The sequence below is a fragment of the Coffea arabica genome, chromosome 8e (assembly GCF_036785885.1).
Source record: "Coffea arabica cultivar ET-39 chromosome 8e, Coffea Arabica ET-39 HiFi, whole genome shotgun sequence".
Taxonomy (NCBI): Eukaryota; Viridiplantae; Streptophyta; class Magnoliopsida; order Gentianales; family Rubiaceae; genus Coffea; species Coffea arabica.
Window position 1 is genome coordinate 12,289,475 of NC_092324.1, and position 27,791 is coordinate 12,317,265.

A 27,791-nucleotide genomic window follows, 5' to 3' on the forward strand; every position below is an offset into this window, starting at 1 on the left:
AGGACTAGGAGAGATAAACCGCACTTCGCGCGGTGGAGTACAAAACGTGAATGCCCATAGAAGCATTAAAATTTTGTAAATAGTACTTTGGATTGCTGATAAGTACTAATATATAGAAATTAATATTGGAGTTATACGTATTGATTAACAACAGAAAATTGTGGGACAAATTGAGTTATTTCTCTTGCTTTAGAAAAGAAAATGTTGTTACAGATATAACAAGAGGATTTGAAATTTGCAGAAATACTAATATATTAGATGTGAAATGTATGATGCCATGGATACATGATTTCTTTTCGATCCCATGACCCTACTTACCCTAGTTCCCTAGTTTAATGCATAAACCGCGTATTAGCGTGGTGTGAAAAAAAATGGAGATGCCCATTTTAATAAAATGATTTGTACATATTCAAAATGGATCCATTTAATGGAATTGTTTGTGTCTGATGGAATTTAATTACAGATAAATAAAAAAAAAAACCTATAACAAAGAGAGTCTAATAAATTCAATAACGAATTGCCCTAAACTAATTACATTGATAAATAAGAAAGCATGTAGCATGGAGCTTGAAACGCATAATGCATCTTTCCGCTATCCATAAGCAATTTTGTTTCTACTGCGCCCATGGCAAGATTTGCTAAGTTCTCCTGCGACAACCTAATCATGAAATTATAACGATAAAATCTTAGTATATATTCCATTGTAGTTAGCAATAGACCTCAACACCAATACATATGATAAGTGAATATTTTAGGTGTTTTAAGTCTGTTTTATTGGTTAGTTTTGGTATGTTTTATTTAGTTTTATAGCTAATTAACTAGGATTTTAGTGAAAATACATATTATGTGGTTTAAGTGGTAAAAATTGCATTTCTATGGATTTTAATGGTGAAAACTTCATGTTTTTGTAGGTTTAATGATTTAATCATCAAAGGGAGTGAATTGAGAACATTTTTGGATGATTATTGATGATTTGAAGAGGTTTAAAGAAGACATGAAGTGCAAAACATTCAAAGGAAGAAATGCAAGTGAAGACAATTTTGACACCTTGTGGTATTTTGGCTATATCTTGAGGTACAAGCATCGGATTGAGGTGATTCTTAATCATTTTGAAGATAAGAGATATATTTACATTTGGTATGGAGACATTAAAGTCCAGTTTAGTCATTTTCCTAGTCAAAAAGTCGAAATATAGAAGTACATCCTTGTTGTCAAAAGCTGAAACAGAGTTCTGACTAGTTAAGGGTATTTTGATCATTTCTCAGTCTACAGAGCTCCAAATTGGATGATTCTTGATCCATTGAAAAGCTAACTCAAGGGTTACAAATTTGATGTTTTCACAAGAGCTAGTTCAGCCTCTATCATTGAGAAAATAGCAGTTGAAGTGGTGTCAAATGCACATAAACGAAAACGCCAGCTATCAATACGCGACTTGAAGTCGTGTATTCCTAAGGTCGCGTATTCTCTTCTTTTTTTTTTTTTTTACAACTTGCTCATCAACTTGCCCTGCTTTTACACAACTTTTTCAGCTCAATTCCAACTATCAATTTCGGCTGTATCTGATCAAGAAAAGGTTGGAAAGTTGGAAAGACAACTCATGGGAGTTTCAAGAGTCAAAAACGACAACTAAAAATAACTCATTTAGCTCTTGAATCCTCTATAAATAGCAGCCTTTGGAGACCATTTTCACAACTTTGGAAGGCTAGGAAAATCCACGAAAATGTAGTCATCACTAGTTTTTTTTAGTTCATTAGTTTAGGTAGGTTAGTATAGTTTTATCCTCTCTTGCATCATGCTAAGCAAGGATGATGATTGAGGTTTGAAGATGGAGAAGATGTTACTCACATGTGACAAGGGGTTTCATCTCTTCAACTCTTTAACTCTTGTATTTGAATCTTATGTTTAGTTATAATACAAGTATGATCTTTTCTTTCATTTTTTTTTTTTGTTTAGTTAAAGTTTATACCTAGAGTTATGGATGAACTTGTTATATCTTGTTAGTGATATTTTCTTAGTTATTTGATGATATTATCTTGAGCAAGTTATTTATCACTTTTGTTTTTCTAATCATGATTAACCGGCCATTAGTTGTGATTATCAAAAGGTGTTAAGTTTGCAATGAGAATTGAATTAATCCAAAATATTAATAATAAAAAAATTACTATCAGACTTTCCAGCACTGACCTATAGTCAATCAGACTCAGTCAGAATATTCTCCAACCCATTCACAAATGAAAGGAGAAATAAATGTTATAAATAAACCATATAAAATAAATCATAAATATTTACAAGATAACTTTGATGATGAAGAAAATACTAAAAAGAGAATTTGGTTCTTTCAGTTAGACCCTGAGTATAAAGAAAAATTAATTATAGAATGGAAAAATGAATTAGAAAAGAGAAAATTTGATTTTCCTTTCTTTACTTGGTTATCATTCTATACTTCAAAATTAGGAATAAATGATATATTTCATACACCTCAAATAAATGTTCAAACTAATTTATATAAAAAATGGAAATTAAAAGATGATCAAATTATAACATCTATACATCCTCCATTACAAGAAGTCAAAATAAATATAGGACAAGGAGACATAATAGCCTCACCTTTTAAAAAAGGTAGAGAAGTAGAATCAAGTAGAAATAATAATGCAATAAATTTAGAAGATATTAAAAAAATTTATCAACAAAATAATTATACAAATCAAATTCTACATACAATATCTCAACATATGGAAGTATTAAATACAAAAATAGATACACTAAAAAGACCAGAATCTAAATTCCCTAATGATATTTCAGCACCACATTTTCAGCCTAGAAGTTTGACAAGAGAAAAAGAACAAGAGTTAATCCAAAATATTAATAATCAAAAAATAAATACTACAGATAATATATTAAATAGAATATCACAATCATTACAGAATTTATCTAAACCTCAAACTCCTAAAATTAATACATTAGACCAAATAATAGAAGAAAATTTATCTGAAGATATAAATAATTCATCTGAAGAATCAATAAATTCAGAAATTGAAGAAAACATAATTTTACCAATAGAAAAACAATTTGAAGAATCCAAAGATAATCAAATAAATAAAATAAAAAGAAGAAGGATTTATAATAATAAAAATTGGAAAATGGTAAGTACAAAAAATTATTATCCAAGACCTAGCCCTCCAGATATTCAATATGAAGAAAGATCAAAATTTCGTACCACTAAATATGATGGAGACTCAATTTATGAATGGAATATAGATGGCAAAGCAGAATATGAAGTATTAAATAATTTACAAGAAATGGGAATGGCTAGATTAGCATACAAAATAAAAAATATTCAAGAAAGAAATATTGCAACATTATTAGTTTCAGGATTTACTGGACAATTAAAGAATTGGTGGGATAATGCTTTAACACTTCAAGATAAATTATCAATATTAGATCATACCCAAGAAATCGAAGATGATCAAGGAAATATTCAAATCCAATCAGATGCGGCAGAATTTCTAATAGTAACAATAGTAATGTATTTCATAGGAAATCCAAAAGAAGAATTAAATTCTAATAAAACATTTTTAACAAATTTAAGATGTCCAACATTATCAGATTTTAGATGGTATAAGGATATGTTTTTAACAAATGTATTAAGAAGACCTGATTGTAATGCTTCATTCTGGAAAGAAAGATTTATAACAGGATTACCAAGCTTATTTTCACAAAGAATAATGGATAGTTTACAAAAGGAAATGGGAACAGATGTAATTTCATTTGAAAATATTACTTTTGGACAATTATTTGCTTTTGTGAAAAAAGAAGGATTAATGTTATGCTCAGAATTAAAATTACAAATAAAATATGGTTCAAAAACAAAAGAAGTAGGATCATTTTGTGGTGCATTTGGAATTAAAAGAATTAAATCACCCTCTGCATACAAAAAGAAAATTAAAAAATATAACAATAAGAAAATAAGATACAAAAGAACTGAAGCGAATAAACCAGAAAAGAAAAGAAAATTTATTAAAAAGAAAATTATTTGCTACAAATGTGGAAAAATAGGACATAAAGCAAATAAATGTAATTTAAAAGAAAAAATTACTGAAATCTGTGCAGAAGAAGAAGAGATTAAAAATAAATTAATAAACTTATTAATAAATGAAAAAGATCAAAGTTCAGAAGATGATTTTTATAATGATTTAACTAGTTCAGACAGTGAAGAAGATTGTAATTGTTCTAATACTCCAAAATATATAAATGTTATAACTAAAAAAGAAGATAAAGAATTCTTATTAGATATAATAGAAAAAATTAATGATCCAATAGCTAAAAAAGAATATTTGAAAAGATTAAAAAGTTTAATTATTCAAGAAGATAAAATGCCAAAGATAATAGAACCTTTTAGCATTTCGAAATTAATAGATAAATGTCCAAATATAAATATAATGAAAAAAGAAACTACTAAAGATCTTCAAACAGAAATCAATAATCTTAAAGTACAGATAAAACAATTGCAACAAGAGATTATAGAATTAAAAACCAAAGATTTAGAAATAGAATCAAAAATATCCTTAATAGATAATCAACCCTCAACTTCTAATTCTAAAACAGAAGAAATATTTATATCAGAAAAACCAGTAGATGAAGATCAATATTTAAATACAATAGAAAAAATGACATTTCAAAAATGGTATGCTTTAGTAACTATTACTGTAGAAGATTTTAAAGAAACACATGTAGCTCTAATAGATAGTGGAGCAGATTCAAGTTGTATTAATGAAGGAATAATTCCTACTAAATATTGTGAAAGAACGAATGAAACACTAATGGCAGCAAATGGAGAAAATTTACAAGTAAAATATAAATTTACAAAAGGATCAATATGTAATAATGAATATTGTATCAGACATAATTTTATAATTGTAAAAAATATAAATCATGATATAATATAAGGAACACCTTTTTTAATTCAAATTTACCCATTTGCAGTAAGTCATGAAGGAATTTCAATAAATATAATGGGAAAAACTATTACTTTTAAATTCTTAACTCCAATAAGACAAAGAGAATTACAGATATTACAAACAAATTCTATTTATAAAGCAATAAATACTATTACTAAAGCACAACAACAAATAACTTATATTAAAGAAGAAAAATCTTATTTAAAAATTGAAGAACAATTAAAAGAAGCTAAAATACAAAAAAGAATTTCCGAACTAGAAGAATTATTACAAAAAGAAATTTGTGCAGACATTCCTAATGCTTTTTGGGATAGAAAACAACATATGATAGAATTACCATATGAAAAAGATTTTAATGAAAAGAATATTCCAACAAAATGTAGTCATCACTAGTTTTTTTTAGTTCATTAGTTTAGGTAGGTTAGTATAGTTTTATCCTCTCTTGCATCATGCTAAGCAAGGATGATGATTGAGGTTTGAAGATGGAGAAGATGTTACTCACATGTGACAAGGGGTTTCATCTCTTCAACTCTTTAACTCTTGTATTTGAATCTTATGTTTAGTTATAATACAAGTATGATCTTTTCTTTCATGTTTTTTTTTTTGTTTAGTTAAAGTTTATACCTAGAGTTATGGATGAACTTGTTATATCTTGTTAGTGATATTTTCTTAGTTATTTGATGATATTATCTTGAGCAAGTTATTTATCACTTTCGGTTTTCTAATCATGATTAACCGGCCATTAGTTGTGATTATCAAAAGGTGTTAAGTTTGCAATGAGAATTGGAATTTAACACTAGTTCAAGGAAGTGATAAACCTGGAGAGTACACTCACGAGAGTAGAGGTGCACTTATATGGCTTTAGTGACTTGTTTCAGGTAATTTCATAGAAGAAATGAACTTGTAGTTAATTCATAATCATGAGAGTAGGTATGGCTTAATTACAAGTATAGTTGATTCACTACGAGAGTATGTTTCGCATACATGAGGAAATTACGCCATAACTAACCAAAATAATAGCATTCACTTAACTGGTAATTTCACTTGCAATAGTAGTAAGGAATTCCATACCTCTAGGAGTTTTTTTATTGTATTTTTGTTACTTTTATAGTGTCGTGATAGTCTAAATAATAAACGAGTTTGAAAATCACCAGTAATTGAAAATCTTCCCTGTGAGATCAACCCTTAATACCCTATACTCGTTCTCAACTCGTATACTTGCGAAAAATCGCGTGTGGGGTATTTAGGATTCTATAAATATAAAACTTGATTGTGGATGAGCTAATTATATATGTATACCCCACGCTCTTCAACATTGAAACTAGAAACGGGTCAGGAGACATTGATTGTTCCCAAAACAAACAAGATATACTCGACAACTTTAAAACTTGTAATATTCATACAAAATCTTAACCCACCTTTTCCCCTGAGCATGATGTATATTTTGTCTATTATTAAGTATCAAAGAAAAGAGATCTAAAGCATCTTATAAGTTGTAAAGTTAGAGCAACTTGCATGGTAACTCATAATTCCACCAAAGCAGATAAATTGGCTACTCTGCTATTTCCAAAAAATTGAAATTAAAAGAATTCAGAATGCAATCTATTGCAGTATGGCCATCCATGTATATCACCCAAAGGAAGAAATTGGAAATAGGTTAACTAGCAACAAATGATCCTAATCCAAAAGATAAATTCGACAAGTTCTAACTCCAAAATATCCCAACATTAAACTCATTCCATTGTCGTAAAAGTGAAACATTGAAATAGCAACTATATTATAATTTTTCTTTGGAGAGGGAGCAGGGAAGGGGCAGAACACAAAGTCAATGGAATGATCCTAAAATGCAAAAACAAAGTGGAAACTTATTCATCATAGGGAGGACATCCTTTTATTATGTTAAAACAATACTCCATTCCAAAAGTCAAAGGCATTGACATGTAAGCCAAATTGCATAGTTGCTTTTATCCCCAGAGAAGCTTGAGATATTCTCATCTAAGAATGTGTTTTCTAGATCTAAAATTTAAACCTTTTGCGATTGAAAAGTTTAAGGTTTGATAGCTCAATTCTTCATTTAGCATATGATAAGAAGTATTAAGAAACTATAACATCATGAAGGAATATTTCTGTACCTGTAAAGGCAAAACCAAGGTTTGTATAGAAGCCCTCATAGGGAAATTTTCTATGCTATAATAATCGAAACTTTGTGAGGACTCGAATTTTTATTTTACTTACTTTTATTTTATTTTACTGGCTTATTTAATTATTTATTTATCCGTTTACTCCGAATAATTTATTTCATCCATTTTAAATCCATTTGCATGGAACAATGTCTCATTTATATTTTTAAAACGTTTCGTTAGCGAATTTAATTTTTCCGCGGCTCGTTTAGCGAGAAATAACGAATGCACTTTTTCGAGACAAATTCGATCCGAGAGTACATTAATCTTAAAGAATTAAGAATGATTAATAGTGGACTAAGAAAGGTTAACTGAGGGATTAGAGGTGAGTAAGTTAAATTAAGCTCAATTAGGAGCACTAATTGCTCACTATTCAATTGTTAACTTTTGGGAACAAAAGCACATTTATGTCAAGCTTTCTTTCACACTATAAATCACCCAACTACCACTCAAAACCTTTCTTCCTCCTCTCTCCCTTGGCTGACTCCCCCTCCCTCATTTTCTACCAAGAATTTCAGCTCCCTTGTCTTGCATTTTCCTCCAAGAAGACTCTCCAAATTTGCTTCTTTTCTTGGTTCTTCATACAAGCTTGGAAGGTGACTTGAACAAGGAAGAAACTTTGGTGATTTAAGAGCTTAGATACTAGTGGTTGTTCTTCATTCTTGGAAGCAAAGGTAATCCTCCAAGTTCTCATCTTTTTCCTCTCAACTATTAGTAGTTAGTTAGTTATAGTTAGTTAGTTGTTGGGTTGTTGATGGGTTCACAAGAACCTTGACACTAGGTAGAGGACTTGAGGTGACTTTATAGGTAGAGACCTTGAGGATTATTGTGTGTTTACTTGCTTGTTTGATGTTTATTTTGAGAAATTATGGCTTAGTTTTAGTGGAAAGTTCGAAAAGAAAACTAGAAGCATGGATGATGCTTGCTGTCTGAATTTTGGCTGGATAAAACCAATGTTTTCAAACCCGGACCGGACCGGCCGGTTAGACCGGTTCGACCGCGACCCGGCCATGTGTCCGGTCCGGTTCATAGCCTGTGTTGACTTAGTCTAAGAGACGGTCAAACCTGTAAAAAACCGTACAAACTGTTTAAACCGGAACGAACCGTGAACCGCGATTTTTTAATTTTTGGCAAAATTGACTGAATTTTGACCGAAATTATCTAAGCCTAATCTCCGGTTCACTCTTCATTCTTCAATCTTCATGAATCAGTCTTCCACTCTTCCTCTTCACTGCGCCGCTTCGGTCTTCCCACTTCCCCTGCAATTGCCAAAATTGCCTGCTGTCCCTAATCCCTTCTCCAAACTCTAATCTTGATCCAATGCTATTTCCACACTTGCTCATCGATCAATACCCAATTTCTTCCCGTTAGATTTTTCTCCATGAATTTGGGCGATAACCAGTCTGGCAGCCAGGTCTTTCGAGGGTGGCAAGAAGAAGAAAAGCAACAAGGTACCTGTGATAGTTGGACTCACAGTTCCAGTTTTCGTTCTCATCTGGGCTGTAGTTGGCGTTCTTGCTATATTACATCAGGTATTTTACTTCATACGCCTGTTGCGCTTCTATCTTCTTTTTTTCCACCATGAATTGGTTTACAGTACTTCCTCATATTCGGTAATGAAATTTGAATGTGAAACATGATTCTACTAATAGTCTTAAGCATCATTTATTTAGGAGCTGAAACTGTCAACAATGAACTGAACGAAGGCTAGAAAGCCAGACCAGAATCACCCAAAGCTGGAAGCCTGGGAAAATAATAGGAAATATGAAAACCATAAATTAGCATCGAACTATGATAAACACGGAATAGATACTTACTGATGCTTGACGAAGTTAACACTGACCCCAGGAAGCTTCGAAAACCCAGGCCAGATTGTGTCATAACTGCGCTGCCCATAAACAGCTTCCTGATATGAGTCAAGGGCAAGTGCAGCTACCAAATGGAAAAATGGGTACTGGTAGCAAGAAACCAAGTTATGCAGGTGACAGTATTGAAAGAACTGTGAATTGGATGTATTCTTGATAAATTCAAAGTAAACATGAATAAAGAGGGATTGAAAACAATCGTTCTTGCAAGTGGAAGCTTTAATCATTTAATTCAAGCAATCATTTTGTAATTCCGGATGCTGGGTGGTCAAGACCATTTCTGCCTGGTGTATTTGTTCTGAAATTTGTCTAAGGCAGGCAGTCATGGGGAAGGCCACTGGCCAATTTTGTATTGTCTTCTTGGTTATAAGCTTATAGCTGCTTTCATATATGCTTAATCAGATCAAGCGCTAAGTTATTGTAACCAGCTTTCCTTTATTTAATGGCACTAAACGTACAACGAGGTTTAGTATTCTTTGAGGCAATTGTAACATTCTGAGAGCATTTTCTTGTTCTTTTGTGGATTTTGGCTTTCAACATTAAAAGGGATATGGCAGAATTTCATTTCCTAAATAGATGGTCCTATGAACCAACTACTTGGTGGGTTGGCTACGAGTGAATCATAAGTAACCTGTACCACAAAGTAACCACCAAGTGAGTATATGGTTTCAAAGGGCTTCCATATTGACGTGCTAATCCAAAGTCACAGATCTTCAACTCACCACAATTATTTAAAAGTATATTAATGTCTTTAAATCTCTGTGCAAAACCCAGTTATCATGAAGATACTTAACACCCTCAAGAAGCTTTTGGAGACAGTTTCAGTTCTCACAATTATTTAAAAGTATATTTGATGTCTTTAAATCTCTTTTGGTGACAGTTTCAGTTCCCAAATACAAATAGTCTTAAGCATCATTGATTCTACTAAAATTATTGCATTGCATCAAAATCATTTAAATTTACAATTGATCCACTATAATGTGTCCCGAATCACTAATTATTTTTAAATATCTCAACTAGGATGGATGCTGGCAGCGGTAGTAACTCACAATGTTCCCCAGGGGGAGCATTCAATAGTGAGGAATCTGCAAGTCAACCCCAAGGTCATAGGCAGAAGACGGATATAGCATGGGGATATGTTTCTGAGGACAGAAATGCACAAGGAAGGAAAACCATGACATGCACTTACTGTTTTAAAGTATTTCATGGGGGTGGCATCCACCGAATGAAGCAACACTTAGCAGGAGTGATGGGCAGTGTTACTTCATGTTCACATGTTGATCCAGCAGTGAGGCTTGCAATATTAACATCTTTGCAAGAGAATGATAAAAAATCTAAAGGAAAAAGAGGAGATTTTGGGGTCGAAAATCCTTTTGGTCAACCAGTGCACGAATTTGTTGGTGATGAAGTGCAAGCGGTTCCACCTCCTCGAGTAAGGGAAATTTCAATGAATGAGGCTGGTACATCATTAGGTAGAGGAAAGAGAAAAACCACTGCTCCTACAGGTATTCATGCTTTCTTTAAGGGTGGACGTGATAGTTCTCAACCTACTATCAAAGCTTGTTTGCAAAGTAAGAATAAATGGCAAAATACTGATATGGCCATTGCTCTTTGGTTCTATGATGCATGTATTCCGATTAATGCTGTTAATTCTCCATTTTTTCAAAAAGCTATCGATCAAATAGCATCAATGGGTCATGGTTATCAAGCTCCATCTTATCATTCCTTGCGTGTCACTTTGTTGCGAGATGCTAAGAAAGATGTGCAGTTAGTTGTTGATTCATTTCGAAATACTTGGGCTGAAACTGGATGCACTATAATGGGTGATGGATGGAAAGATAGTAGACAAAGACCATTGATCAATTTTCTGGTTTATTGTCCTAAGGGTATATCTTTTATTAAGTCTATAGATGCATCGGATATTGTGACAAATGCAGAGAATTTGTGCAATCTGTTTGTTGAAATTGTTGAGATGGTTGGTTCCAAAAATGTGGTGCATTTAGTCACTGATAATGCTAGCAATTATAAGGCTGCTGGAACTTTATTAAATGAAAGATATCCAACTATTTGCTGGTCTTCATGTGCTGCCCATTGTATCAATTTGATTTTGAAAGATATTGGTGAAATGGGTACTGTTAAATCTCTAGTATCTCTTGCTTCTACAGTAACTGTTTTTGTGTATAATCATAAATATGTTCTGAATTGGTTGAGAAAAACTGATGGGTGGAAGGAGATTATTCGTCCCGGGGAAACTCGATTTGCCACCACTTTTATTGCACTAAAGAGCTTACATGATCACAAAGACAGCTTACAAGCTTTAGTCACTAGTGGAGATTACAAAAAGTTCTTGAAAATGAACAAAGGAAAAGAGGTCAAACAAATTGTTTTGGATGATAGATTTTGGAATAATTGTTTGATTACGATGAGAATAATGGGTCCTATTATTCGGTTGTTGAGAGTTTGTGACACTGATGAAAGGCCTTCTTTGGGGTATGTGTATGAAGGTATGTTTAGAGCAATTATTGGAATCAAGAAGTTGTTCAGGAATAATGAAAGGCTATATAAGCCTTACATTGATATCATCAATGACCGATGGGATAGGATGTTGAGGAAAAATTTGCATGCTACGGCATATTTTTTAAATCCCGCTTTTCAATATGACACTGCCACATTCTCTACACATCCAGAAATTACAAATGGTTTGTTGGATTACATAGAATCAAATGTGGATTGGTGCAGTGAGGAAAATTTAACAAAAGAAATTGAAATGCATTGAGAGCGGGAGGGAAGTTTTGGCAGAAAACTTGCTATTCTTACTAGCAAGAAAGATAGACCAGGTAATTTATATTTTTCTAGCATTTAAATCTTTCTAATATATATATATATATATCTAATTTATAAATATTTTGTTTATATTTAAATTTTGAATATGACAGAGAATTGGTGGAAACTCTTTGGTTGTGGTGCTCCCAACTTACAAAAACTTGCAATTCGGGTTTTGAGTCAAACAGCTTCTTCTTCAGGATGTGAGCGTAATTGGAGTGTTTTTGAACGTATTCATACTAAGAAAAGGAATAGGTTGGAGCATCAAAGGCTCAATGATCTTGTATATGTGCATTACAATTTGCGTTTGCAAGATAGGTATATGTAAATGGTTTATTTTTATAAATGACAAAATATTTTAGTACTAACTAAGTGTATATGTTGTATATATACATATATATATATGTTGTAGGCATAATCAGCAAAAGAGATCGTATGATCCCGTTGATTATGAGTCAATTGATAAAACAGAATTTTGGGTGGTTGAAGAAGAACAAGAAGGGGAGCTTGGTTATGAGGAGTTAGAGGAAGAGCTTGAAGAACCTCCAATTCATGGTCAATGTTCAAATTCTGAACAACTTGAAGGTTAGTCTAACATAAATCATTAGTTTGATGCAAAAATAAAACTAGTGTGATATGATATTCAATTGTTGAATATGTATATAATTAAATATGCTGATGTTTTAGATGATGAAGATGAAGCAGAAGATGTTGACTTAGAAACATTTCAGCGTCGAAACTTTTTTAATGATGAAGATGATGATTGGCATTAAATATTCAAATGGTAATTGGTAGAATTATTTGTACTCTTTTATTTTTATTTTTAAGATTTGTATCAGTTGGTGTGATGAAACTAATATGATTTTATACTTTTATCACTTGTCAGTGATTCATATAATGGTCTTGGATGATGATGACGACTTGTCAAGATGGCTTTTTTTGAAGCTTTGTTGTCCCAGAATTATGAAGAAGATTATAGAAGCCTCAAAAATTGGACTTGTTTGAACCTTTTGATTGTTTTCTAGACTTGTATTATTTTTTGTTAATTCTAATATTTAGACAATTGGACATGTAAGTTTGATAACTATGTTAATTGTGTGTGTGTTAATTGTTGGATATTGCTCTTATATTTATTGTAGTTTAGCATTTATATCTTATTCCGTGCATAGGTGTGTGTGTCTATATATATATATATATATATTTATTTATTTATTTATTTATTTATTGAACCGAGGTTGAACCGGTTCAACCGGTTGAACCTCGACTCTTTCACCTCACCGGTTCGATTGACGGTCCGGGTTTTAAAACATTGGATAAAATCCTCATGTTAATTTCAAATTTTGTTATTGTTTTGGTGCTATAATGTTTGTTGTATGATGATGTTTATGTATGTTAAATATCTCCCAAAAAGCTTTACAATTGGTTGAGTTAAAGTAGGGTTTAAGTGAGGAAGAAATCTGGAAAATTTTCTGACCAAGAGACCCGACCAGTGTTCGCATTTTGGGTCATAACTTTTTTTCTGGGAGTTGAAATCGAGTGCTGTTTATGGCATCCGAAACTAAACTCTGAGGGCTTTCCATCGGTATAAAATTCACCTCCTAATTCGTTTCCTATGAGCCGTAGTGAACCAGCAAAGATAACTGAATTTCCTCACTGCTTTCATCCGAGAAACAAGTATAACTGCAGTTTGTAGCTCAATTTCGCCTATCTTGCAAAACGAATTTTAAGATAGTTCCTTCTAGTGAATTGTAGAATTTTGAATCTAGTTTTCAACACCATAAACCACACTAAATTTTGAGTTGTGTAGCTCTAGTTATGATCAAATTTTGAAACTCTGTCAAGCCTTCAAAACTGGAAATTTCTTGCAACAGGTTTCAAAATTTAGTTTTCTTAAAACCATCGTATCTTGATGTAGAAAGGGCCGAATTGGGTTCTGTTTGTTGCATTTGAAACTAGATTTGGAATTATATTAGTGATATAAATTTCAAGGGTTGATTCTATTTCTATGAATTTTTCCGAATTTCCAAACTTTGCTGAAATTGCAAGCCTGGTTTGCTCTGTCCTGTCTGGAACAGTGATTTTGAGCTAAAATTTGAATGATTTCAAATTGGAGTCTGAGAAATGTGTCTTCTAGAGAATTTTATTGCATTGAATCTAGTTTCCAACGGTATAAAGTTTCCAATTTTTGGACTTACAGAACTCGAGATACGATTTTTCTAAATAATATCGCACCAAGCTGGAAATTTTCTGGTTTCAACCAAAGTACTCTTTTAAACACTTTCAACCTCCCTTTGAGATTGTAGTCCGTTTTAAGTTTTAATTTCATGGTTGGACACAAGGTCACTTTCGAACTTTAAACCTTCATTTTGAATCTTAGTTTCCAAAGGATTAAACCTCTCCTGATGCATTTTCTTGGTTGTTAACTTCCTTGCTTAATGGCACCCCTATTTTTATGCCCTTGATTTCCATGACATTTAACTTTAGAAGTGGAGCGTTTTAATTAGAGTAATTCTTGGAGAATTTCACTAGTTTTCTACTCAAAACTTGGAACCTTTGGCTTTGACATTTACGATGATATGAGTGGAGTTTTGGATGAGTTTTGACTACATTAGTTTGAAAATGTGAACGCTCTTTATATTTTAAAGTTCGGATATGATATTAGAAGTTTTGAGGAATGAAAACCATCTACCTTTTTTCTCGATTTTCATGCCGAAAGTAGAAAAAAAAATATGGTACTTTCTTTTGGAGTTGAGATTACTTACCAAGACTTAACTTGAAAATGACTTGTGAGTTCGCTTTGAGCATTATTTCAATGATTTAACGAGAAAGACTCCTTTAACTTGACTCGAACTTATGACCTTGAGAGTGGGTAGCGAGAAAATGTTTTTCTTGTTAACCTTAGTCGAGTACCTAGGTAATCGTGATTGTGCATGTCTCAGGTGGTCATGAGAACGCCGAAGAGCTCGTCTGACTTCTCGCTTTGCTCTTGTTTTGCCTTGACTTGTGGTGAGTGTCAAGTGCATGTTCAATGCTAAAGTGATTGAATTGATATTTGTACAAGTGCTATATGATACGTGAACTTGCCGAGCCTAAGGTGTACTTTATCGCTCTCGTCCTCTCTCTCTCCTGATTACATGATACTTGTTAAATGAATATATATGACTTGCACTTGTACATGAACATGTTTTAACTCGTGAGCACTGAGTGGCTAGATGTATCACGCCCTATTTGGGTGGGAGGTACCGCTCATCCCGACTTAGTGCTATGATTGATTCTAAGTCGATTGGAGTATTGTCTCATCGACCACTTATACTTGTGGGGACGCCCCAACCCATTGGCTAACCTTGTAACTCGAGCCGGCAAGGGATTGGTCGAGAAGTTTGGTGAGTCTTGGGAAATATTATAGTTTGATCTTTTGAGATCTCGCTTGGCATACTCGAATAGTATCGCCATCTGATGCGTGTTTGGTTCCGGATCCGAGAGGGTGTTATGTTGGATGGAGGAAGTAAGTGAAGCACTACGGTCATGTTACTACTTAAGTTGACGGAGAGTCAATCCCCGATGGCTTGAAGCGGTTGAGACGTGGAAATAACTCCTGAGAGCTCCTATCCTTCCTTGTGTGTTTATTTCCTACTTGTGCATTTAAATGAAAATTCATGTTAAAGATGCTTTCAAACATGCTATTCGATTAATTGGTTTTAGTGCTTGTTTGCTTGCTTGTTTTCTTGGCCTCACTGAGCCTTCGCTCATCCCTTTAAGTTTGTTCTTCCTCAACAGGCTTTGGAGGTAAAAATTGGAGATCCTAGACTAGCGACTTTTGGTTGAAGCTAGTATACTTATGTATGTTAGTGGAGACCATTAAAGTATAAATTTTGTTTACATGGGTTTTGTGGTTTGTAATCATAAATGGTATACTTGGGAGTTTCGAGCTTGTATATTTGAAGTACTTCTTAGTTAAGTCGATGGTTAATTTGTGATCCTTTATTAAGTTTGAATGAGTGCGTGAGTCCTGATGAGAGTTGGGCAGGCGTTCCTCTAATACCCTAGGATTTGCCCTAAGGAGAGGTGGGGGCATCACAAACTTAATATTTGACACTTAATAATTGCTAAGGTTTTTCAGACTTCGGAAACACAGAACAAATGCAACTAATCATAAAGAAGTACTATACTTCTAATCTTCAATTGAGAAAGAAAAGGAAAAACACAGAAGAGAAGAAACTGTATCGAGTCCTTATACCTCAAGATGAGTGTACGCTAATCCAAGCCAATTCTTGCTTACATGAAACCAAAGCTTTCTTTAAGCAGTATTAGGCTTTCTTAACTTCGAAAAGAATGCTATATCCTCAGGAAGGCCCATTGTAGGCTTCAAAATCCAATTTAGTAAAATCACCTGTCGGGATTGTTGCATTAAGTTTCTACTCAGAAAAAAGATTCACGTAAATCAGTCAAAAATTGATGTATAACAAAGTTTCATGTATTCATGTTAAAAGCAAGAAATGGAAGTCACGAGCCAATCCCATAAGCCAGTCTGAGTGAATTGCTTGGGGATGGTAACATCTCCCATGGACATGGAGCTACTAATATTGCCCGATGCCAAAATGCACAACTCCAATTACATCAAACAGATCCAATAGTGATACATAGTAATAAGGTTAACAGAAACCAATAGTGATACAAAGTAATTTAAAAGCTTCCATTTCAGTGAAGGTTTTCAAGAACAAGAAAAAGCTTTTCTTTTGCTATACAATCTTGAAATTGCAAATGCTGATTAATCAGAATGGAAATATTCAAATCAAGAATAATTACGACAGCTCTTAGTTGAAGTCCCAATTAGATAGAGAAAAGTCCTTTCAGTGGTATATTTGCACTCTAAAATGATGTCATTCTTTAGAAATTTGTAGATGTTTAGTGCACTTGAAACAATAATTCAAAAGCAACATCTGGCATTGCGGCATAAGAAACACATAAGATGTCCAACCTTTGGAAATCCTCCAATCCCAAGTGCAATATCCAAAGCAAATGAACCTGTAGACACAACTGGAACTTGTTTGACCGGGGCAGAGCAGCCAAGCCACATGATAGAACCTTTTCCAAATGATGCAGTGATCTAATACATTGCCTACATGAGCGCCAAATCTTTCTTTGACATCTGACTTGGATTTTCTTCTACCTTCCATACAAAAAATGACTTATGTTCATAATGAACTAATGAAGCAAAAAAAAAATTTAATATTTTCTACTGCAGAAAGAGCAAAAAGTAGGTACTCTCAAGCAGGAATAACACAATCCCAGCCAAATGTGAAAAATATCAAACTCAACAAATTTCAGCAAAAGAGCTATACCTAAAAGAACTCATCTAATTCAAAGAATCACATGGGGGAAAAAGGGTCAAGTGATTGTTACATTAAGTATGATGCACTTAATGTTAAAATACTCCAGGAGGGAGGTACAAGGCCAAAATATGGCAATGAACTTGCATACTTGGGTGCTTTATAATTTTTTATTGAACAGAAAACCCCAAAATATGGGGGAAAACATGTAACTGTCACATTAAATAAACATGATGTTTGAAGTATTCAAACGCTAAGCAAATATATGTATTAGTTTTAACTGGTCCTAGCAAGGGGCTAAAGCCTGAAAAGATAGACTTGATATGCAAAAGTCATTTTACTTTATCTATTTTTGAAACCCATCAAAATGATTACCAAGATAAGAAGGTATGAAGACCAAATGCAGGCCAGTTCAGCAGGAAAATAAACTTCGGGCACCTTTTGGAGGAAAAGTAGGAGAGCTGAGTGGATGCCCCTGACAAGCCTTTCCTATAAGTCTGCATCAACAAACAACAAATTCATGTCATGACTCATGAAGAAAGTGAGAAACAAAATAAAAAAAAGAAAAGCAGTACTAATTCAGAAAACGTATCAAACAAAAGACTTTTTCTTTATACAATATGCAAGTTCAATAATTTTTTAAAAAAGGATCAACTTCTACAAGCTATCACAGTAAAGCATTTGACTTTCGTAATTGATAGGAAATTATAGTATAATCATTTATTCACAGCTTCCAACTGGTAATAACAAGTATAAACACTATATTATACCTATAGCTTCAAAAAAATAGTACAAACAAGACATAGGTAGCGTAAAAACATTGAAACTCAACAAAGCTGTGAAAAACATATTTGACAAAAAGCTGAAATTTTTTTTAAAAAAATGCTTCAAATTTCTACAACGGGCCATTACCTATCATTAATCCTAACCAAATTGTTCTCCAAAACTACAAAGAAAATAAGAACAAAATGTTCCCTATTTTAAGTGACCTTCCTTGTATCTCTGGTTTGGTGGGGAAATTACTTGAGAGAGAGGTTGCAGAAACAGAGCACATTCGAGAGAAGAAGCGTTTCGGAGAAACCTCGCCATCATATTCAAAGGCTTCCACCAAACCCAAAAATGTCATTGACCAAAAAAAAAAGAAAAAGATGAAGTACAGGAAAAAAATAAGCACTTTATATTGGAAATTTTCTGTTCGCCTCATATTGTTCAATTTGCTGCATAGAAATAAATCTTTCAAAGGTCCTTTAGAAATGCATCAATACTTTCGCAGGTCCCAATTTAAAGGGCTTCTATGCATTTTAAAAAGGAAAAAAAAAAAAAGATACACACATAGAAAAATAAACAGAGGGGGCAAAGGAAGATCTTGTAGATATATTTTTTTAAAAGATGAAGAACAACCACATCAAAAAATGTCACTCGATTTGAAAAGGGTAAGAAAAATAAGGAACAACAATATAAAAAAATAATCTGATTTGAACGGAGGATGAAGGATACCGAAGGAGAATAAATTTGGGAAAAACAAAGAAAAGCCCTAAACCAAAGTCCCAAAAACATGTTATAAATCTGGGAAAATCAAAGAAAATCCTCTCCGTTCATGATAAATCCTCAAAATCTGTTTTGTAGTCCCAATGCTAGATGATGATGACTACCAAACATAATCTCCGTTTCATGATAAACATATGTAGTGGGATGATAAACTCCTAACTTTTTTTATCATCCCAAACTCAACTCCTACCAAACAAAAAAACACAGGTTAAACTGCCAGGGCCAACAACCAAGGTGACTTTTGGAGAAAAAAAAGGTCATAAACAGACCTTTGCTAAGAAAGGCGGAAAAGACAGCCCAAACCAAAACTCTTTAGTACAATATAAAAGCTTAAAATTGCAAATCAACTAAACAAATCCTAAACTGAAAAACCCTAAATTAAGCAAATCAAAAAAGAACATGAAAAACCTCCGAAGGTGATTCCAAAAGAAGGGAAAAAACACAAAACGAACCTTTGCCGTAGATTCCGAAGACTAATGCACAAGGCTAGGATGAAAAACCATTGAAATAACCTAAATCATAAAAACGCCAAGAACAACATCAACAAAGTACAGTATGTAAGAGAACATATAACAAAGAAAAACTTCTTAGTTCATTAGTGCAATGTAGCTTTGTGTAGGTTACATCAATCTTGTATTACCTAACATAGATCAGGTTTAAGGATGAAAATAGAGAGTTTTGAAACTCGTGACAAGAATGATATCTCTCCTTTCATTTTGTTTCTTGTATTGATTCTTATGTTTAATTATAATACAACTTTGGTTCTTATTTTCTTATCTTTTATGTATTACTAGTTTTACACCTAGGGTTGGATGAATTTTCTATGATTGCTATGTGAGATATTCATAGTCATTCGATGTCTAAATCTTGTGCAAGTTATTTAACTAATCATTAATTATGATTATTTAAAGGTGATAAATCATTAATGAAAGTTGTGATCCAACACTAGTTCATGAAAATGTTAAACCTAAGGAGTTAACTCACTTGTGGTGGTTTGTACCTTTGTGGTTTTAATCAAGTAATTTCATAAAATTTAATGAATCTATAGCTAGTTTCATTATCATAATATATAGGTGAGGATAGTTATAGGTATGGTCAGTAAATCGACCAAAGTGAGGATCACGTACATTAGAAAATTAAGCCATTACTTAGCTAAGATAATCAACTTTAAATAATCGGGGTGATGTGTGAAGTGTGATTGGCCATTTTGTAACAATCCTGCTATGCAACGGAAATCCACTTCCTTTCTTTGCAAGTTCCTTCGTTCTCAGTTCATTCCTTTTCTTTCCATCATAGCTTAATGCTTCTGATTCTTCTTAGTTTATCAAGTGAAGGATATTGTACTATGCTCAAATTTACCACTATTCCATTGAAATTGAGGCTTGATCCATTGGCAAATACACCTGCATGTCTCTTTTTTTGTCCATTCTGAGAATAAAAATCTGAAACTAAATTCAAATATAGGAGGTCTTCAATTTTCGTGAACTTATTCTTCCATTCTGTGAGAATTTAAACTCTCCATTGATAAGTTTCTTTTGTTTACTACTAAAGGACATGCACGAGAAAGATAAAAGAGTAAAATACATAAAAAAATCTCGTGGTTAACCATTTTGAATTCAACTAATGTGGAAGATAGATAGAGACCATCCAAATTGATAGAAAGATTTCAAAATCTTTATTACGCTTCTTTATTTACTAGTATGAGAACACGTGTATTGCACGTAGTAAGTATTACATTTTGTGATACTTGTTCAAATAATTATTTTTCTTGAGATGAATTCAAAGAAAATTTGATTGTTTAAAAGTCTTTTTTGATATCAGTCTCCTTGTTTAAAAGAAAACTTTTTAACTTTCCTGTTAACCAAAAGGAACTAATAACTATGTTTTTCCTACATATTCCTTTACAAACAAACCCTACTTACAGAAATTAGTCATCAAAAGTCATATAAAATAATTAACATAAAGTTAGCTTTCAAACTAAATTAAATAAAAAGTAATTTTAGACCATATTATCAATTAGGTAGGACATATTAGGTAAATTTTAAACTTTCAACATAAATTTTATTTGTCTCAATTCCCAATCAAAAGATACATTGGTATCAAATAATATTTGATACTCAATTAATTAGCCTAGAAAATTGAAATGATACTTAATGGATGCAGTCAATTGACTAATTCACGAGCATCACCAAGAAATAATACTTGCGACATGCAATTTATGTACTCTCATACTTGCCAATTACTGTCTCTTATATCCCTAATCGTTTAACAGAAGAATCTAGTACTTCATTTAAAACTTAATTAGTATTCGATTACTAAATTTGATTCCTAATAGTGTTATTTAAATTATCCTGTTTCAAGATCAGGCATGTCTGACAACATTCTAAGCGTGGATATGGAGTACAAATTAGAAATCATACATCGTTTTGTCCTTTGTGAGTAATTTAATAACAAAGTTCAAAGAAACTAATATACAAATTGAAGATCTATATTGGTTTCTTTTCCTCCTACGACCTATGTGCAAAACCTTATAGGGAATTCCCTATTACTTCAATGTGACTACTTTACTTTTTATGTACGTATATGTGTCGGAAAAAGATCTTTTCTTGTGCATAAAGCCCAAAGTATGTATTTATAATTGGCTATCTAAATATAGCAAGTGAATCACATCCTAATTTTTGTCAGTAATTCCACTCTAATTCCTATGAAGAAGGAAAATCAATTCCAATCAATTCTACACAAAAAGGAAGTATATATTTCATTTCTATCATTTTCGTGCATTAGACCACCTAACCAATTACTGTATACAACTGGTCACAAGAGAGTTATCTTTCTTTAATTTGTACTTGAGCATATGGAATGTGCACAGTCACTTATAAAGATATATATTTATATATATATATATATATATATATATATATATATATATATATATATATATATATATATATATATATATAACAAAATAAGAATGTACACATTTCATTGTTTATATTTACAGGCGTGATGTTTTCCAAATCATTCATGTTTCTTGTACCAAACTTATGTTTCAACTCCTTAGATTATTATTGTTCTTGTCGCTAATCCCAACTCTTATGGCATACTAAGTATGAGCAAATCGACATAGTTTTACTATAAATATAGAAGAATAAAGTCTTTTACTTATTTTTACTTTCTTACCTGTCAATATATATAAAATTAACTCTTTTTTTAACCAAAAAAATGTTTGATCATTTATACTTGCATATAAGGCGAGTGAAACACTTTCAATCAATTTAAATGTTTTACATCCATTTTCCAGATCACTTGGAATCATAAGAGAACTTTGTGTAAACTAAATTAGTGTTCCTCATATTCACCTTCTTATAAATGTTGGCTATTTGAAGAGCATTGATAACAAGGTCTGTGTTATTTTCAAGTCAAGAGAGGAGGTCCCTGACTTTTGTAGAAACTAGAGGGGGTATTAGAGTAATTTAATTTTTCTATCAATTAATTTTTTTTTGTTCAAGGAAGACACCAAAGTCTTACTAGGGAAGAATGGAAAAGGAGAAGACTTAAGAGTCGAATTAGGACATTACACCTGATTAATGTCCTTACTAGCTAAAGTGGGTCTTAGGGACCAATTGAACATTTTCTTTTGTGCATCTTTGTGTGATAATTTAGAGTCAATTTTAGTATGCATTATTTAGCTATATTCCACTTTGGACCCTTAATCTATAGACGTGTTCCACTTTGGTTTTTATATTTTTATTTTTGGAAGATTTAATCCCAAAAGTTTGAAATTCATCCACCTTAATCCTTAAACTTTAATTTTAGACATTTTATTCCCCAAAGTATGAAATCCATCACATGAATTGTCAAAACTAATAAAATCGTAGGCAAGTGAGGTTCAAAATTTAAAAATTAAAATGAGATACATTTCATATTTTAGGGGATAATGTATCCAAAATTAAAGTTTAAGAATTAAGAAAAAGTGCATCTATAGTTTAAGGTTCAAACAGAAATTTAGCCGTATTGTCCCCACATCTTCAAAACTAGGATGCAAATGCAGGCCAAATTACTTTACGATTAAGACCATTACTATGTTAACCTTACACGATAACTGATCGTCTAACCTCCTACTGTGTCCTTCTCTGCTCCTCTTCTTCTAATGTCTTGGGTCAGTAACAAAGTAGGCCAAGCCCATTCTGCCATTCAAATTGCTAGCCAAATTTTGGGCCACTAGGAAACACATCCAGAAGTTACCGGACCATGTACACAGCCGAGCTCCAACAATCTATCACCATTGTATTAACTCTTTCTGTTTCACTTGGATTTCTTAATTGGGTTAAGTGTAAACCCCCCCCCCGGGCCCAACAAAAAGCCCCCTTCTAGCGAGCTCCAACAACTTTATAAACCGATTGATATTTTAATTGTTGCGATTTTTCTTTTCTCCTTCCCTTTTAACATTTACTTTTTTTTATCTCTTATTTTTCCTTTTAATTTTATTGTTTCACCATTTCCAGATTTCCTCATGTCACTTTTAACCTATTATGTCACTAATAGTAGTTGAGTAGTCACAAGCTCTGTGCTTTGTGTCTAAGTTGCTTGTGTTACAGAAAGAAAACTGTATAATTTAGATACATACAAAAAAAATCAAAGTTGGTAAAAAGAAAAAAAAAAAGAGGAAGCACTAAAGCATATAAATGAGCGAGGAGGGGGGGGGGGAGGAGGGGATAAATCAAAGGGAAAATTTGAAAAGAAGTAAAAATATAAAGAGTATCCTTAGACATAATTCTGAAAGTAAATTGAATATAAAATTCCTTAAGGGCGCAAAGTGCAAATAGAATCATAGTTCATAGCGGTAAACTACAATTGCTTACTTAAGCGTACTTGTATCATTTCAGTCATACATTATCTTTGACTTCTAATATAGGAGCCAAATGTACTTAAGAGATGGCTTTGAAACTAAAAGTTAGCGGGGCTTACTGCTATCATCCTTCTTAATTTTCCTATTCGGTCAGTCGGGGCCCAATTATATACAGGTGTCTCCCCTTGCATGAACCTCTGGGTTACAGATATAATTAACCGTGGATGGGGCTCACAATTTCCATTTCGCACAAGTTTGTCCCTTGGAGTAAATAAGTTAAAATATGATGTAAATAAATTATGAGTAAGATTTTTAATCAGTTAACATTTGGTATGAAAAAGTTTGAAATGACCATATTATTTTCAAGTGGAGACATCGAATCCCAATCTGCCCAGACTCCAAGGAACTAACATGGTTTCGGATGAGTTAGTACATACGCCATTGGGCATGTTTTTTACCAAAGAAAAAAAAAGGTAAGTTAATCCGCATGAATTTTTGGGCACATATCTGGCGGTTTATCATGCCATACTAAGGCCTTGTTTGGATTGTAAATGGTGGTTTCTCAAGTGAGTGAATTGCAAATTGTTGTTCTTGAGACTCTCCAAGCGGGAGCAATTTTGTCAAAGTTGCCTCCTTCTTGAAATGACTCCAGGAAGAAAATTCTGCATGCTATAAAGAATTATACTACTGAACAATTTACTACTCATATGCAAATGGAAGCAATCAATCGTGCAAGAAAGGCTATGATTTTGAGTTCTACCTTCAAAAATGATGTACACTTTGTGAGTGAAAAAGCCTTTGATTCTGAGAAAAAGACTCAAAATTCTTTGAAAGTCCAAAAGAATGGAAAGAAATCAAGGAACATAAAGAAAAATGGAATATGCTTTCATAGAGGAAAGAAAGGCCATTATATAAAAGAGTGTAGGTTCAAGAATGCAACAAAAAAAGCACTTTAAGTGCTGAAAATCAAAACAAGATCAACATGATTGAGAATGCTGTTAAATAACTTGTTGCTATGGTGTCTCAAATGGAAATTGGCATGCTCACCGAACTACATATGGCTACTACAACAAAGTCCAAAGGCTGGTGGCTTGATTCAGGCTGGTGGCTTGACAATGCCTTTTTCAAATCTTATGATGAACTGAAAGAGTTTGAGGAAGTGCTTATGGGAAATCACAATGCTGCCAAAATTGCCTGGAAAGGATTAGTGGAACTAAAATTCACCTTTGGGGAGAAATTAACTCTCTTGAATGCTTTTCAAGTTCCTGATCTTAAGAAAAATCTTGTGTCTCCTAATCTATTGTGTAAGATTTGTTTCAAGTAGTCCTAGAGTCTAATAAAGTTGTAATAGCTAAGAATGGTGTATTTGTAGGTAAGGGGTACGCTTGCGGCAGTATGTTCAAACTTATCAATGAAATAAATAATTCCTTTGCTTATGCTGCGGAGCGTTCTTCTTTTTTATGGGATGCTAGATTTGGACATATAAATTTTTGTTCAATAACTTATATGTCTAAACATGGTTATACTTTTAGTTATAAAGATTCTTATGATAATTGTGAAGTTTGTACAGCTTAGCAAAAATGACCAGAAAACCATTTCCTCAAGTTGAATGAAATATTGAATTATTAGAAATTGTACATTCTGAATTTTTTTTTCGAATTTGAAACCCTTCCATTTCTTCTGTTCACATGTACTACTTAGGGTCTTCCTTATACTAAATAACACTCCCTCCGTCCCATAAAATTTGTCGCTTTTAGGAGAATGTGCAATTTATATATAGTGATGTTAGTAGGACATCCTATTCACTTAAAAAGCTCTCTTCTAGAATTTTATCTTAGGGTTTATTGTTCTTTCCGTAATGGCTATCCCCCAAAAATTTGAGGGGCATCCGTATTCTCCAGACTTCCATGGTACTAAGTGATGAGGTTCTATCATGCACCTAATTTTAATAAAACCTAAATACCTCAATTACTGCAAGTATACAAATTGTTTATCAAGTACAGGGATGTTAGGTTTCGATCCTATAGGAAAGATTGTCAATCACCGATAGTTTTCGAACTCCTTTATTCTTTAGACTATCACAAGTGCAAGAAGTTAAATCTACACTACAAACATGAAATAAAAGTAATAAAAATAACAATAGAAAACTCCTAAAACTATGGAATTCCTCACTACTCTTGCAAATGAAATTGTTGGTTAAATAAATGTTATTATCTTGGCTAGTTATGGCATAATTTTCTAATGTATGTTATATTTACTCTCGTAGTGAATCAATTATACTTGTAACTAAGTCATACTTACTTTTGTGATTATGAAATTAACTACAACTCATTTTTTCTATAAAATTACATAAAACAAGTCACAAAAGTGCACCTCTACTCTCGTGAGTATACTCTTTAGGTTTAGCACTCTCTTGAACTAGTGTTAAATCCTAATTCTCATTACAAACTTAACACCTTAAGATTACTACAATTATTGGCAGGTTAATCATGATTAGAAAAGCAAAAGTGCTAAATAACTTGCTTAAAATAATATCATCGAATAATCAAGTAAACATCACTAACAAGATATAGAAAGTTCATCCATAGCTCTAGGCATAAACTTTAGCAAAACATGATAAAATCCAAACTTGTATTATAACTAAACATAAAATCAAATACAAAAGAGAAAGTGATAGGAGAGAGATCACCTTGTCACTGGAGCTCCAACTCTCCGTCTTACTCCTTAATTCTTCATCCAAATCTAGGTACAAGTACAAGATGGATAAACTATACTAACTATACTATACTAATGAACTAAGAAAAACTAATGAAGACTACATTTTGGTAGTTTCTCTAGCCTTCCAAAGTTATAAGAAATGTTCTCTAAGGCCCCTATTTATAGAGAATTCAAGCTTCAAAATGAATTGTTAAAATTGATGTGAAATGCATCTTGAGATTCCCCAAAATATGCTTCTACAAGTCTTCATACTTTTCTTTATAGCTACTGATAAGAGTTTATTTTACGTATTTTTAAGTGCATTTTATTAGTTAATTTTGAGTTGATTATTTAGTTTTATAAATAAAATAAAGAGGTTTTTGGTAAAATTATATATTTTTGGTAAAAGTGGATAATATTGCATTTCTATTGATTTTAATGGTAAAAACTTCATTTTTATGCAGGAATGATGATTCAATCACCAAAGGATGTCAAATGAGGTAAAAATAGAGATTTGGTGATGAATTCAAGTGGCAACAAGAAGAATGAAGTGAAAAACGTTCAAGTGAGGAAATGCAATACAAGTCAGTTTTGACACTCTTCAGTATTTTGACCATATCTGGAGCTACACTTATCGGATTGAGGTGATCTTTATACCATTTTAAAGCTAAGAAAGAGACCTACAATTCGTATGAAGACATCGAAATCCATTTCTGCCATCTTCATGGGAAAAACGTTGGAATACAGAAGCTGCATTCTGTGGTCGGAAGTTAAAACAGAGGTTTGAACAGGTGACAGTATTTCGATCATATCTCAGGCTACAAAGCTCCGATTTGGATGATTCTTGAAGCATTGGAAAGCTAACACAAAGGGCTACAACTTTTGTGTTTTGCACAAAAGCTAGTTTGGCCTTTATCAATGAGAAAATCGCAGTTGAAATAAGGCCAGAGTGAAAACACGAGTAGACAAAACGCGAGTTATGCCGCGTTTTGTGTAGGCGCGTTTTATAGCCGAAATTCTGCAATTTGACTCAGCCAATTCTCTTGTGTTCACACCACTTTCCAGCTATAAGATGCAAGGGAATTCGGTGCACATGCTTCAGAAGACAAAAGGGCAAGAAAAGTGGCTTATTTTCAAGTAAAAAATATTGGTTTTTGACTATGCTAACAAAGTGGAGATTTGGGAATCAAAGGATAGAATTTGACTTGGAAAAATGGAGCCTTTGAGTACTTTTTATGCAGAAATATGGGGAGAGGTCTGACATCCATTCGTAGCTTAGCTTCTTACAGAAAAACATATTGTCTCTACCTAGGACTTGCAAGGGGCAATTGGGATTTCATCTTGTAATCATCTAAGTTCAAGACAAAGGAGATTTTTGGAAGGCTTCACCATATCTTGGCTAAGACTTTCTTTACTCTGTTTGTATTTGTAATTCATGATGATTTACATTAATGAAGTTATGAGTGTTTTATCATTCATGAGTAGCTAATTTTCTTTATCTAGGGAGTAGATGAAGCTTATGGCCAAATGATATGAAGTGA

At 32.7% G+C, this 27,791-nt stretch overlaps 1 protein-coding gene across 1 annotated transcript; it reads left to right on the forward strand.

The window, feature by feature from the left end:
* The first annotated feature begins 10,024 nt into the window (after positions 1–10,024).
* Positions 10,025–12,599, forward strand: LOC113704520 (uncharacterized). Its single transcript, XM_072060937.1, has 4 exons — positions 10,025–11,741; positions 11,940–12,144; positions 12,239–12,411; positions 12,514–12,599. Exons 1-4 carry the CDS (start codon positions 10,025–10,027, stop codon positions 12,597–12,599), a joined length of 2,181 nt encoding a protein of 726 aa, XP_071917038.1.
* Positions 12,600–27,791: the final 15,192 nt, after the last annotated feature.